Source organism: Xenopus laevis, chromosome 9_10L (assembly GCF_017654675.1).
Source record: "Xenopus laevis strain J_2021 chromosome 9_10L, Xenopus_laevis_v10.1, whole genome shotgun sequence".
Taxonomy (NCBI): Eukaryota; Metazoa; Chordata; class Amphibia; order Anura; family Pipidae; genus Xenopus; species Xenopus laevis.
The window spans coordinates 135,299,417-135,315,136 of NC_054387.1; the positions used below are offsets into that span (position 1 = coordinate 135,299,417).

A 15,720-nucleotide genomic window follows, 5' to 3' on the forward strand; every position below is an offset into this window, starting at 1 on the left:
GATAAGACTTCCCATAGTTATTCCCACTCTACAGAATCAAAGATTTTTGCATAGTCCAGTGAGGCCACAACTCTAGTTCTTGGCCAGGATCTTGGCGTCTGTGTTGAGGAGAGAAATAGGGCAGTATTATGAGCAAAGGGATGGGTTCCTTTCCCTGTTTGGGAATGACCACTATTAATGCCTCTGGAGAGTTTCCAAATATTTAGGGGCAAGTTGTTCCGAGTTCGGGGGTAGCCCATCTGGTCCCGGAGTCTTGTTGGAGGGTAGGGAGACAATCAGTAATTTAGGCCTGGGTGTTTGCAGAGGCAATTGTGTCATTTTTTGATCCAAGGTGGACTGAGTTGCCATAGCCTTTCTGGGCCCCAACGTAAATTGAGTTAAAGGGAGGATTGATCAAACAGGGTTTGGAGTAGGTATTGGACTTGGTCCATTACGGGGTAATAGGTCTTGGGAGGCTAGGGCCAAGTCTATTGTTGAGAAGGACTTGTGTGTTATGGAGTGGCAGGAATAGACCTTTTGGAGTGGGTGTTTCCATTTCCATAAGTCCTTGCATTGAAGGGCCTCGGCCCAATGGCCAGTTTAGTGGAGGTGTGAGGGTCAGGAGTGAGTTTATCTAGGGATGGGTTTAGACAGCAGTTAAAATCTCCCATTAGACAGACAGGGCCAGGGGGAAATTTTGACAGTTTGTTTAAATGGTGGTGGCATGTTAATATTAATCAGAGTAATAGATATATTTACAATTAAGCCATGGAGGATTAAGACTCTTCCATAATTGTCCAAGTGGAGCTTGTGCAATTCAAAGCATAGGCTTTTATGAATTAGTACCGAGACTCCTCTTGAGTGGGAGGAGAATGTGGCGTGGAAGTGCCATCCCACCCATGGTTTTTTAAGAGCAAGGCTTTTTGTCCCGTAAGGTATTTTTGGAGGAGAAGGATGGAGGGGGGAATCTCTTCAGATAGTTAAACATTAAGCTCCTTTTAAATTTGGCATTTAGTCCCATCACATTCCATGAAATAATAGATAATTTAGCCATAACTTATGTTCATTAGTGGGTATCCAGACAGATGGTGTGTCCATTACTTTGCATATGATAGAAATTCCATTTTTTCCAGTAAAAGTACTAACGTTGTTGACTTATAAGCTCCAATCTGCAGGTACAAACATAAACCCCAATCCCCCCCTCATCCTCCCTAACCCACCCTTCCCATCGTCCCAACCAAGGTAGACCTAATAACCAAAACTGTAGCATGCTTATAGAAGCTTTTGGGGAGTGTGACCACACTCGTCAGATCACCATTTTAGGAAAACTAAGCTTAATAACAGTTGCTGAAGTGTAATAGAAGAATAACATGCAGCTGCCGCCCTGCCGACGGTCAGGGCGGGAAAAAAAAGAAAAGAAACATTTTTAATTGACCCTGTGATGAGATTTCTGAGCAGGTTGAAATGTATTTTTGGGAAAGGGGTTAAATTGAGAGCGCTATTTTGGAAAATTGCGAGTGTGACAGTGACAGCTTCTGGCACAACTACTCACAAAGCTTCTCCTGTCGCCCTGTCGCTGCACACACACCTTTCCCCAACAGGGCACATCTGATCATATAAATGTTTAATGGCTCCTTATGTTTCGCTGAGTCTGCAGGCAGCCGGCTTGCTCACCTCCTCCCCAGCACATCCCTCTGTCCCTGAACACTCGCTCCCACCCCACTCGCTCCCACTTACTGGTCATGAATGACATCCTTGCAGGAGGAGGCGACGATGTAGCCAGCTGTAGAGGCCAGTACGGCTTGTATGGAGGAGACCAGTCTGTAAAGAGAATGAACAAGTTGAGACTCTGGTGCCTTATTGTACCTTTCAATAATTCATGCAGCTTCAGTTTATTTAGATAATTAGCATTTACCCTGCGGGGTTTTAGTTATAATTATAGAGTATCTGGGGAGGGAGGGGGTAACAGAAGTAGCAGGAGAGGGAGAACCCAGCCTGGAATCTGCACCAGGGTCCCCAGGACAATCCAATCACCTTGCCATGTTTTAGAAAAAACCCCAAGCAACACAGTCATGCTGTAGCACAAGGATGAGGTTAGGAAAGGCAACAGATTTACATTATGGGGTCCATGCTGAGGGTACAGACTCCAGACACTGGCACATTGGCACCCTGTCCATATGATGAGAGCAGGGGGTAATGTACAATTACTTTTATAGGTGCAGGGTTGTAGTTTAAATAATAAAAGGTGCTCAGTGCAATTTGTCTTTGTACAGTGACAGCGAGAGTCAGCAAAGTGTCTCCATGCCCCCCATACACATATCCATAGAGCCTGAATGTGCCCATGTCCTGTATCGGCACTAGTCATTTATGTAGGGCACCTGCACCCAAGACCCAGAAAGGGAAGATGAGGAATTACAGGAGGACTGGAGCATGGTGTTTGTATTTGTAGAGTTGTGCTGGATTAGGATCTATTGGAAACTCAGCAGCCCCACAGTCTGTATAGTCTGTATAATGGGCATCTGGACTTCCAGAATAGCACACTCACTCATTATGTTCTTTTCCTGACACCCGTCTGTTAGTAGCACATGAGCCACACTGGGCCCACCCTACTGCCTGTAGCCCCCACACACATGATCATGTGGGAGAGGTCTCCTGGGATTGAACTCGTTTAGGAAGCAACAGATCCTGAGAGGCAAAATCACTCAAATACAGGGCAGTACAAGGCAGAGGGGAGATTAGGGCAGAACAAGGAAGGGGGGAGATTAGGGCAAAACAAGGAGGGGGGGGATAAGGGCATAGCAAGGAAAGGAGTAGATTAGGGCAGAACAAGGAAGGGGGGATATTAGGGCAAAACAAAGAAAGGGGAAGATTAAGGCAGTACAAGGAAGAGGGGAGATTAGGGCAGAACAAGGAAGAGGGGATTAGGGCAGTACAGGGAAGGGGGGAAAAGAGGGCAGAACAAGGAGGGCGAGATTAGGACAGAACAAGGAAGTGGGAGATTAGGACAGAACAAGAAAGGGGGGAGATTAGGGCAGAGCAAGGAAGGGGGAGATTAGGGCAGTACAGGGAAGGGGGGAGATTAGGGCAGTACAGGGAAGGGGGGAGATTAAGGCAGTATAGGGAAGGGGGAGATTAGGGCAGTACAGGGAAGGGGGGAGATTAGGTCAGAACAAGGAAGGGGGAGATTAGGGCAGTACAAGGAAGAGGGGAGATTAGGGCAGTACAAGGAAGAGGGGAGATTAGGGCAGTACAAGGAAGAGGGGAGATTAGGGCAGTACAAGGAAGAGGGGAGATTAGGGCAGTACAGGGAAGGGGGAGATTAGGGCAGTACAGGGAAGAGGGGAGATTAGGGCAGTACAAGGAAGAGGGGAGATTAGGGCAGTACAAGGAAGAGGGGAGATTAGGGCAGTACAAGGAACGGGGTAGATTAGGGCAGTACAAGGAAAAGGGGAGATTATGGCAATACAGGGAAGAGGGGAGATTAGGGCAGTAAAAGGGACTAGGGCAGTATAAGGAACAGGGTAGATTAGGGCAGTACAAGGAAGGAGGGGATTAGGACAGTACAAGGAAGGAGGGGATTAGTGCAGTACAAAGAAGGGGGGATATTAGGGCAGTACAAGGAGGGGGGTATTAGGGCAGTACAGGGAAGAGAGTAGATTAGGACAGTACAAGGAAGGGGGAGATTAGGGCAGTACAAGGAAGGAGGGGATTAGGGCAGTACAAGGAAGCATACATGCACTCACACTCACACAGTGTTTAAATACAGTACATGGCAGCACATGATGCAGGGGCGCAGAGTTACCTAAACTTGCTGCATGTGCAGAATGAGTTAGTGACCCCCCCCCACCCGGCAGCACAAATGATGGAGTGAGGGAGCGGGTCCTACCATAGGATTAAGCTAAGCCTGTCTCCTTTGCAATGTCACGAGTGTCCCCTCATTCACTCACTCCCCCCCGTACTTTAGCACTTCCGCCTCCCCACCCCTTACCCTTTAACTCTGCCCTAATTTTTGTCTTCCTGGGCCCCCAATACATTGTGCCGGCTTATAGACTTACTTGTTTGACTCTTGATAAAAACAATCCCCCAGGGCCCTCCCCAGCAGCTCCAGCATGTGTATAGTGCAGGCTTATTGCTAGAATAAATCTCTCCCCTGATTGGCTTAGTGAGTGCCATTCAGCAGCACCTTTCCACTGTGCCCCAAATTCTCACTCCCTTTGGCCCTATACTCTCCTTCTGCACCTCATACCTTCTCCCCATTCCCACATCAGGGGAGTTACCCTATTGCCCCAGCCCTGCATGGCACCCCCCCCCCCATCCTCCCTTCCCTGCAGTAGGGGGGCCCATTACCTTGCTGACACTATGATGGTGTTGGATTCGTCCCCACGAAAGATGCGCAGTCGCCGCAGTCCGGCCTTGGAAAGGAGGAAGAGACCGGGGAAGAAGAGACTCCCAGCCACCAAAACATGTACCATTGCGGCAGAGAGAAAGGAGGGATGAGGCAGAGAGAGAGAGAGAGAGGGCTGGGGGGAGAGGAGGCGGAGAGTGAGATGGAGAGAGATAGAGAGAGAGCTGTGGGAGGAGGAGACAGGGGGAGGTGAGGCAAATACTGAAGAGAGGCACACAGGGATGCAGGAGAATGGGGAGACAGTCCCAGAGACAAAGAGGGGACTGGGCAGAGACAGGGAAGGGGTCAGGGAGAGGGAAGGAGGGGCTGGCTGGGCTGGAGGAGATGATGCTGAGTGGTACCCAAGTTCCAGGCTCCCCTCACTGATACAGACTGCTGCACTGGCATGTCATACAGGCAGGGACACTCACTGAAACAGAGACAGAGAGACAGAGAGACAGAGAGAATGGCACAGGAGGAGGGGTTTAAAGGCATAGGATTGATTTTATTTCCTCTGTCCTGCAGCTCCTGACTGTCATAATCCAGCTTGGGAATGTCTTCTAATCCTGCCTATAAGTACAGGCTCTATACGCCCTTCACCTGCCTCTGGCATGGGGGGGGGGCGCTTCATTATAACTTGCCATTTAACTCAATCAGACTGGCATAACTGTATAAGGTAAAATATACATCTGTATAAGAGACTTGTATAGACAGGTATAACAGAGGGAATGGAGGAGCCACAGGAGGCAACGAGGCCACAGAGACAGAGGAAACAGAGGAGAAGGAGGTGACAGAGGAGATGCAAGAGACAGTAGGGGTGTTGAAGACAGAGATGGAGGTGACAGGGAAGACAGATGGGACAGAGGAGAAGGTTGGGACATAGAAGATGAAGAGGACACATGAGATGAAGGGAATGAAAGGGACAGAGGAGATGGAGGATACAGAAGGGATGTAGGGGGCAAAGGAGAGGAAGAGGACAAAGGGGACAGAGTGGATTTAGGGGACAGAAGAGACTTATTATTCTGACTGTTATGCCTGGCACTTCCCATGATCCTCTCAAGCATATTCACATTTAAAAGGGAAGCCGTGGGACTCAGTAGGAGCTGCCATACTGTTCATGATCAAAGTAACCCTGTACAGGTTGGTACTCCTTTGCAGATTGACACTAAATACACACCCCTGAATAGTCTGGCACTAAATACACACCCCTGTATAGACTGGCATTAAATACACCCCTGTATAGACTGGCATTAAATACACCCCTGTATAGACTGCTACTAAATACACCCCTGTATAGACTGGCACTATATACACACCCCTGTATAGACTGGCACTAAATACACCCCTGTATATAATGGCACTAAATACATCCCTGTATAGACTGGCACTAAACACACACCCCTGTATATACTGGCACTAAATACACCCCTGTATAGACTAGCACTAAATACACCCCTGTATAGACTGGCATTAAATACACCCCTGTATAGACTGGCACTAAATACACCCCTGTATAGACTGGCACTAAATACACCCCTGTATAGACTGGCACTAAATACACCCCCCTGTATAGACTGGCATTAAATACACACCCCTGTATAGACTGGCATTAAATACACACCCTGTATAGACTGGCACTAAATACACCTCTGTATAGACTGGCACTAAATACACCCCTGTATAGACTGGCACTAAATACACCCCTGTATAGACTGGCACTAAATACACCCCTGTATAGACTGGCATTAAATACACACCCCTGTATAGACTGGCATTAAATACACCCCTGTATAGACTGGCATTAAATACACCCCTGTATAGACTGGCACTAAATACACCCCTGTATATACTGGCACTAAATACACCCCTGTATAGACTGGCATAAAGTACACACCCCTGTATAGACTGGCATTAAATACACCCCTGTATAGACTGACATTAAATACACCCCTGTATAGACTGGCACTAAATACACCCCTGTATATACTGGCACTAAATACACCCCTGTATAAACTGGCATTAAATACACACCCCTGTATAGACTGGCACTAAATACACCCCTGTATAGACTGACATTAAATACACACCCCTGTATAGACTGGCACAAAATACACCCCTGTATAGACTGGCATTAAATACACCCCTGTATAGACTGGCACTAAATACACCCCTGTATAGACTGGCACAAAATACACCCCTGTATAGACTGGCACTAAAATACACGCCCCTGTATAGACTGGCATTAAATACAACCCTGTATAGACTGGCACTAAATACACCCCCCTGTATAGACTGGCACTATATACACCCCTGTATAGACTGGCACTAAATACACCCCTGTATAGACTGGCACTATATACACCCCTGTATAGACTGGCACTAAATACACCCCTGTATAGACTGGCATTAAATACACCCCCCTGTATAGACTGGCACTAAATACACCCCTGTATAGACTGGCATTAAATACACACCCCTGTATAGACTGGCACTAAATACACCCCTGTATAGACTGGCACTAAATACACCCCCCTGTATAGACTGGCACTATATACACCCCTGTATAGACTGGCACTTGACACAATTCCATGTATAGACTGGCACTAGACATACAGCCCAGTATAGACTGGTATAAACCCCTGTAAAGACCTGAACTAGGCATAAACCCATGTATAGACTGGCACTGTGTATAATCCCCTGTATAGAATGGCACTGGGTATGGTCCCCTGTAAAGAGTGGCATTAAGCAAAGATCATTGTATAGACTGGCATTGGGTATAATCTCCTGTACATACTGGCATTAGGCCCAGACCCTTGTATAGAGTAGCATTATGCTCAGACTCCTGCATAGACTGAAATTGGGCACTCCTATATAGACTAGCACTAGGCACAGACCCCTTTATAGACTAGCATTGGGCATAATCCCCTTTATAGACTGGCATTAGACACAGACCCTTGTATAGACTGGCATTAGGAACAGACAGTTGTAAATGTAAAATTGGAATTATGTGCCAGTTAAACCTACCACTTGCTTGATGGGAACAAAATATAAATATTCCCAAGCCATAACATAGACATGGGAGAGCTGTGCCCTCTAGTGCCCATGTACTGAACCACAGTCACAAAGATTGTGATCATAGGAACAAGAGGTTTAACTTTCCCTGGTCATCCCTGGTCAATATAATCCTTTTATTATCCCACCCCTCCCACCTCTCTGCACCCCTAGCAATCTATTAACTCCCCTTCTCTTACCCATGTGATTTTTTATTTTTTTTAAATCTCATATATATATATGACATGTATATATATGTCACTGTTTTAAGGGAAGATTCTTTTTTTAGTGACTGGAGGCAATGGTGCAGCAACCTTGAGTAACTCCAAAGGGAAGGGAGACAGATGCAGAGGTTCAGGATTCTGAAGAGGATCTTTCAGAGGATGAACGGGACCATCTTTTGATATGAAGTAAATTCCTGCGCTCATTATAGCAGTCAAGTAATCTCTGATGCTTCAGGAGGAAGAAAACTGTCAACCTCTGCAGCAGAAGCAGAATTTTCCTATTCATTAGGTGGTTCGAGACCTTTTGACTGCAGAGTGGCAGAAAAGTGACCCACGTGGGCTGACACCCGCGTCTTGACGCCACATAATGACTACGCTTATGCCTGACCCCTTTGGATACCCGCAAACTTGGACTTAACCCCAAGCTTCTACCTTGGTCCGGACTTCTCCACTAGGAGCCGATAGGCCCATGACACTAGGAAAGTGCCAGTTGAGCCAAAGATGGAAAAGATGTGTTCTTTCAAGTAGAATGTATATCATTTTGGGAAACTCCACCAATTGTTGATGCTCCGGTTGCTCATCTGTCTAAGCAGATGGCCCCCTATAGATGACTTGTCTGTTCTTAGACATTCACTGGAGAAATGGAAATGAACTGAGTTGAAAAGGACTATATGGTTGCAGGTGCTATGTGCAGACCAGAAGTGACCTTAATCTCAGTTCTTAAAGTCATATCCTTATGGTCAAAAAAAATAACTTGAGGGGCAACATTAAAAGAGCAATAGGTACAGATACTGTATGACATTAAAATGGCATGCAATTTTTGCCTGGAAGCATCTTCAGACCTAGTAAAGTTGGCTGCAGGAAACATGACCTTTTCTATAGCTGCCTGTTGTGCATTGTGATTAAGGGCATGGTTTGTGGATACCACATCCAAGAACATCCTCTGTAGACTTCATTTTGAAGAGAAGATGCTCTTTGGGAAACCCCTTGAAGAGATTATTTCCAAGTCATCTGGAGGGAAAATCACCTTCTTTTCTCAGGTGTCAAGTATATTCTGCAGTGCCAGGATAGATTCACAGCTAGACATATAGTAGACGCTGAAACGTACATGCCGGGCAAGAATTTTTTCGAGCATCTTCCTGGAAAGCCGACCAGTCCAGTTTTTTTCATAGGTAATAAATCCAGAGAGGCTAGATCTCCAATGAGTCCGCTTAAGCAACTATGAGGAGACACCTGTCCAAATTCCAGCAGGTGGACACCTGCCCAGATTCACTGGGAAGCTGGGCAGAAGAAACAAAGGATGCATGGGTCAGTGAGTATCAGTGGTAACACAGGGTTGTTTTGTAAACTACCTCAACCTCAGGAACAAAATAAGGACATTTTGTTTGATTTACATCTCAAAGTTAATTTTAAGTGGGTGGAGGCACCGGTGCCACATTCAGAAATAGAAAAGGGATTCTATTCTGCTCCATTTTTGGTTTGCAAAGCCTCAGGCAGATGGGACCTCTTTTGGATCTCCAAGCTCTCCAACCAATGATTCTAGAATTTGATTGTGTGAAGTTAAACAACATGGAGGCAGTCTCCTATATAAAACACCAGGGAGGCACTAGGAGTCTGGCAATGATGAAAGAACTGCAGCAGATAATGATCTTTGCTCAGAAATTCTTGATGGGAATAACAGTCGTGCAAATCCCAGCATCTTTGAACCAGCAGGCAGATTTCCTGAAACATCAAACCCTGGACCATGGGGAGTGAAGTTTGAATTTGCAGGTGTTCAATTCAATAACAAGGAGATGGGGAACATCATTAGTGGATCTTATGGACACTGCAAGATGAAGAGGTTTTTCTTCAGAATTCCCCATGTGTTGGTAATGGATACTTTTACACTGGATTCCCTACTGGGTTCATCGGAAGCTCCCTTACCTCTCAGACTAGAGTCCTGCTGCGGGTTGGGTACCCATGGGTTACCTGCAAAAACCTGCGGTACCCTGTGGGTTTCAGATAGAAGTTCCAGGTGCGGGTGTAGACACGGGTCGGGGGTTCTGCGGGTTTGTGGGTCGGGCCGCGGGTCTTCTCAATAGCAATTTTTACTCCTTTTTTCTGAAAACGTCTACTTCTGATAATGTCACTTCCGGTTTACAATGACAGCACTTCCTGATTCTCAATGGTCAGCGGGTCCGAGTTGCTGATAAGGTACTTGCGGGTCAGGTAGCGGGTCCAAGCGGGCAAGAATGCGGGTTGCGGGTACAGGTCAGGTATGGGTTCCAAAAAATGGACCCGCGCAGGACTCTATCTCAGACCATGACACACATTCACAAACCCCAAACCAGCTTTGTGTGGAATGCAATAGTCATTTGTGTTCCAAGGTGCAATCATTTTAGTGTACATGCTTGTGTCATGATGCAATTGCATCACTATATTTTGCACCTTCCTCTGATGCCTTAAAATGCCCAAACAACAATTCAGCAGTGCTTGGTTATCATAACTTGATAACCAAGCACTTGTTGTGGCCCTTGTCTAACCTGGAGAGGCTACATCTGAGAGTGTGCAATCTCATTTGACAAGGAGTGTGGTAGTATCCTGGGCAGCAGGAATATGGGTAGATGACAAAGCAGCAACAAAGTAGTTACCTGGGCTAATTCTAACATGTTCAAAAAGCATTATATTATTGACTTTAGAACCAAAAGAAAGGCCTCTTTTGGGCAGAAAGTTATTCAGAATGCAACCAAAATGTAATTAAATTGCATTCTGCATTCCTATGTAATTCTTCCCTCCTTTGTCTGATTGTTTTAATAGTTCCAGAAGGTTTATGTTGACCAGGGAAAGGATGGAATCATATCATACTTACTGTATGATACACTAAAAGTGATCATACATGCAAGGTCGTCAAATGAGTGGAGCTTTCCCTGATATGCACACCAATGGCAGGGCGATGGCCCTAGGACTGAACGATCAAATAACAACTAAGAGACTGGGCACCAATGGTATGAGGGCCTCATCAAGCCGATGTGGTACTCGATTGCCAGAAAAATCAAACCTTTGTGATTAATATCTTGGCCAGATATTGATCAGGGAGATTGGTCTGAAGTCCCATACACTGGCCGGTAAGATATCGAATCCATCTAAAGGACCACTATCGGCAGTTTTGATCTGCTTTGTATGACCACGTTAACTCACTAGCTATTCCATTAGACATGGGTAACAGGAGGTGAATTTCTAGATTGTTGTTAGTTGCAGGATAAGCCAAAGGTCCGTGTTGGCCAGGGGGAAAATCACAGTAAGTATGACAGGACTTTATCCTTTCCTTTAATTTTAAATTCAGCAAAAGCCATATGCAATGCAATCTTGTTGCACAGGCAGGGGACTGCCCCTTTAACATCAGAGTTCAATGGAAATACAAAGTATGAAGCACGACCATGACATGAGCACAGTTACACCCACGAACAACGTATGATATTTACAGAATGAACATGACTTGAATGGACACAGAAAACCTGAACTGAACCCACTTGCCCAGTCATTAACAGGTGTCCGGAGTCTCCCACCTGAGTAACACGTCTCCCTAACCATTCCCACTCCCACACACAATCAGTCCCAGTATTATTCTCCCTCACACACAGTCTCCCAGTCCCAGTATTATTTTCCCCAAGTCACAGTATTATTCTCCCTCACACACAGTCTCCCAGTCACAGTATTATTCTCCCCAAGTCACAGTATTATTCTCCCTCACACACAGTCTCCCAGTCACAGTATTATTCTCCCTCACAGTCCCCCAGTCACAGTATTATTCTCCCTCACAGTCCCCCACAGTATTATTCTCCTTCACAGTCCCCCAGTCACAGTATTATTCTCCCTCACACAGTCTCCCAGTCACAGTATTATTCTCCCTCACAGTCTCCCAGTCCCAGTATTATTCTCCCCAAGTCAAAGTATTATTCTCCCTCACACACAGTCCCCCAGTCACAGTATTATTCTCCCTCACACACAGTCTCCCAGCCACAGTATTATTCTCCCTCACAGTCCCCCACAGTATTATTCTCCTTCACAGTTCCCCTGTCACAGTATTATTCTCCCTCAGTCTCCCAGTCACAGTATTATTCCCCAGTCACAGTATTATTCTCCCTCACAGTCCCCCAGTCACAGTATTATTCTCCCTCACACACAGTCCCCCAGTCACAGTATTATTCTCCCTCACACACAGTCTCCCAGTCACAGTTTTATTCTCTATTTGTAAATGAGAAAAAGATAGACATTAATGACTTTTCTATAAAAATTTATAAATGGTCACATGAAAGGGGCAGAACAAACAAAAGGAAATCCTTTGGGTTTCAAGGGTCTAAATATGCCAACACCAATGGTAACTTTCATCAGAGACAGAACAAACAGAATAGAAACCATCATAAAGGGAATAATATAGGTACCCCCAAACTTACAATTACAGCCACTACAAATTCACACATAGCCAACAATTCCCTAATAGATGAACCTCCCAAACCAATTACCCCAACCAGGACACAATATCCTATTTTTTTAGGACAGGTGAGGGAATTAGTGGACACTTCCCAAACCCAGACAGGAGCCAGGCCCAAGGAAATAGATCACACTAAAGACAGGATATTCCTGAGGGACAAGGAGAGAATAAATTATGCACCGAACAAGAAATTACAAATAAGGAACAAACATTAATGATCATTAATCTTTCTAATCACATCCTGGCTGCCGCACATACCGAATTACTTAATAAAGGTTTTTCTTTTTCGCCTACTTTTAAACTGGATATATTTGATACAATTAAAGATTTAAATTTATTTACCAGAAAATTATTATTAAAGAAATACTTTAACCGAGATATATCTATACCTCAGGAATCAATAACTCACATGGAATCCCAAGCTCTTAGAGACCTAGATGAACTTTTGTTAGAAAATGAAGAGGATAGTACAATAGCTGCAATACCAGCAGACTCTTGGAGAAACCAATTAAAGGTCAAATCCCACTTTACCCCTCCATCGTCCATTTGTCCTAACGTAGGAATATTTTTAAATCTGGTAATAAATGATTTACTTAAACTGCAACCAAGCATATATGCCAAAAATACATCATTCAGGGAAAGACAGGCTATGAAGGATATGCAGAGCTGGCATGACGTACAGATCAAACAGTCGGATAAAGGGGGCAATGTTGTCATTTGGCCAAATGACATGTATCTAGAGGAAGCTCATAGGCAACTAGCATCTTCAAGTTATAAAGAGATATTTGGTGATCCAACAGAGAATTATAAACAATTATATGATAAATTAATTAATGAGGCTTATAAGGACAAGTTAATAAACAAAAAAGAGAAAAAGTTCTTAAGTATAGAACACCCAAGGATTGCCACTTTCTATTTACTTCCAAAGATACACAAAAACATTGTCAAACCCCCAGGTAGACCTATAATTTCAGGTAATGGTAACTTAACTGAACGTGCCAGCCAATACATTGACATAAGAATTAAACCCATAGTTGAACGATCAGACTCCTATGCGCGAGACACCATGGATGTTTTAAATCAATTAAATCAAATACAAATCCAAGAAGATACACTACTAATGACATTAGATGTAGAATCTCTTTATACCTCTATAGAACATAACTTGGGTCTAAGAGCTCTTCAGTATTTTCTCGGCACACAAACAAGTGAATCTGAGGAAACAAATGCTTTCATACTTAGCTTAATGAAATTCATTTTACATTTTAATTATTTCACCTTCCACTGCAAATTCTATCTGCAAACGCAGGGGACCGCGATGGGCACTTTGTGTGCTCCATCCTCTGTTCCTTGGGTTCTGGGAAGAGACCATCGTCAATGATCCAATATTACTATCACATACAACCAAAGTAATCAAATGGATCCGCTATATTGACGATATTTTAATACTATGGTCAGGCACCAGATGTGATGCACTAGAGTTCGTGGACATACTCAATAACAATAATCTGAACATTAAATTAACAGTCAATATCTCGGAAACAACTATTTCTTATTTAGACCTATTGATTATGAAACAACAAGGAGGTGAACTTCACACTACTAATTACAGGAAAGAAACCGCTACCAATTCCCTTCAAGTGATCATCCTCAACAAGTTAAGAAATCATTACCTATTGGTGAAATTTTGAGAATGAAACAGAATTGCTCCTCTATGGAATTGTTTAAACAACAAGCCGGACAATTAAAACAAAGGTTACGATCAAGAGGCTACTCAGGAAAACTTATCAAGAAAGCCTACCATAGAGCACTTGATACAGATAGATCACAATTATTAAATATCAAGACTAAATCTCAAACCAATGAGGCAGTTAGATTCATTACCACATACAATACCAACAGCAATTTGATTAACAATATCATTAATAAACATTGGACCATTCTCAAAGAAGATGAAACCCTCAACCCCGTTCTACAGGATAAAGTCTTAGTATGTTACAGGCGTAGCCCCAATCTAAAAGACATGCTCTCTAAAAGCCACTATCAAAACCCACGTAAAACCATCAATTTAAAGGGATGTTTCCCCTGTGGAAATTGCAATATGTGCGACAATTTTACCGATCGGTTTGACCAAGTTCATTACATCAACAACTATATCAATTGCAAAACCACAGGGGTAATTTACTGCTTGGAATGCCCTTGTAACAAAAGATACGTGGGAATGACGACTCAAATGTTAAAATGCCGAATACAGCAACATTGCAGCTCAATTCGGAATGCCAATAAAGCTAATAAAACGGAAAAATCTTTATCAACAGTAGCATGTTATTTTAAAACTTTTCATAATATGAATCCGACCAATCTAAAATTCTGGGCTATTGAGAAAATCAACCTGGGCATTAGAGGGGGCAATTTGGAGCAGGAATTTCTTAAACGTGAAAATTAATGGATTCTCAAATTAAATACTGTTTCCCCAATAGGAATTAATGAAAATATACTTTTTCATGCCTTCTTATAAATTCACACCCCCTTTTTCGTTGGACCCCCTTTTTTTTTTTTTTTACACGTGTATAACATGTTTCCCCACTTAGACATATTCACCTGGAAGTGAATTGGGTGAAGTCTAATACATAGGGTAATGTGGAAGACATGGTGTGCAATAATATTATATGTCAATCTAGTGTGGGCGTTGACTGAGATACACCCCTAAGTCATGATGATGTGCAAATCTCGTGAGAACATAGAGTACACGAGAGGACATCTCTTACCGCAGGCGCAAACACGCATAGACGGCATAACGCTCGCGAGAACTCTAAACAGGGAAGTCTTTAAAAAACGTGCAAGCATGAGTGGACACCATTTGCCTTGACAAAACTTATTAGCGAAACGCGTCGGCAGAGCCTCTCTTCACCATAATTTGATTTTCTTTGTTGCTCAGACCTTAATACTAGTTCGATCACTTTGGGAAAAAAAAATTTAAAAAAACTTTTTTAACTGATTTTGAATACTCATAGCCTGGTCCAGGGAACCGCATTCAATTTTTTTTATTCTCTGTTATTTATATGGCACTGGTGGATTTGTGGTTTTTTAGGATATTTTAGCTCTTTTAATGAGATAGGTTATGTAATATACGAGACCACAGTCCTCAGTGTACTACTTTCTCCCCGTGTGGGGTCCCAGGGCTTAGAAAATAATAGGCAGCAGTTTCTTTGCGACTTCTCCACCTCTACACTATTTTCCTTTTCCTACTTAATTTTCCTTGAATGACGGTCCTGGTTCCTTTTTCTTAACTAATTTTGTTAATGAATTACCTTTTGATTATATAATGCACTAGCACCTGCAGAAATTATTTATTTCGAACCACACGCAGTCGGTTAATTTAGCACTTGCACTTAACTTATTGAAATTTTGAATCTATTGTCTACAGACTCAGTATATAAATCAACAAGTCGGCACTAGCTGTTTTTAATATACAGAAAAAGCAACTCCATGCTTTTCTGAACTTGTTGTGCGTTAATTGCTTAATATTTAATTAAACTTATTAGAAGGTTTTAATTAACCAAGCAAGTTCTCTTTATTAGCACAAGCACTTTATATCTATTAATTGATTG

General features: G+C 43.5%; 1 protein-coding gene across 2 annotated transcripts in view; it reads right to left on the bottom strand.

The window, feature by feature from the left end:
• Positions 1-15,720, bottom strand: part of tlcd3b.L (TLC domain containing 3B L homeolog) — a 37,695-nt gene that overhangs the window by 7,350 nt on the left and 14,625 nt on the right. Inside the window, exons 1-2 of one of the 2 annotated variants that reach the window (XM_041576105.1) lie at positions 4,327-4,545; positions 1,717-1,800 (exon numbers count right to left, since the gene is read on the bottom strand). In XM_041576105.1, coding sequence (XP_041432039.1) covers positions 1,717-1,800; positions 4,327-4,451 — 209 coding nt within the window. In that variant the 5' untranslated portion in view covers positions 4,452-4,545. Of the gene's footprint in view, positions 1-1,716; positions 1,801-4,326; positions 4,546-15,720 lie in introns of those variants that run through there. The other variant, XM_041576106.1, reaches the window with a different exon arrangement.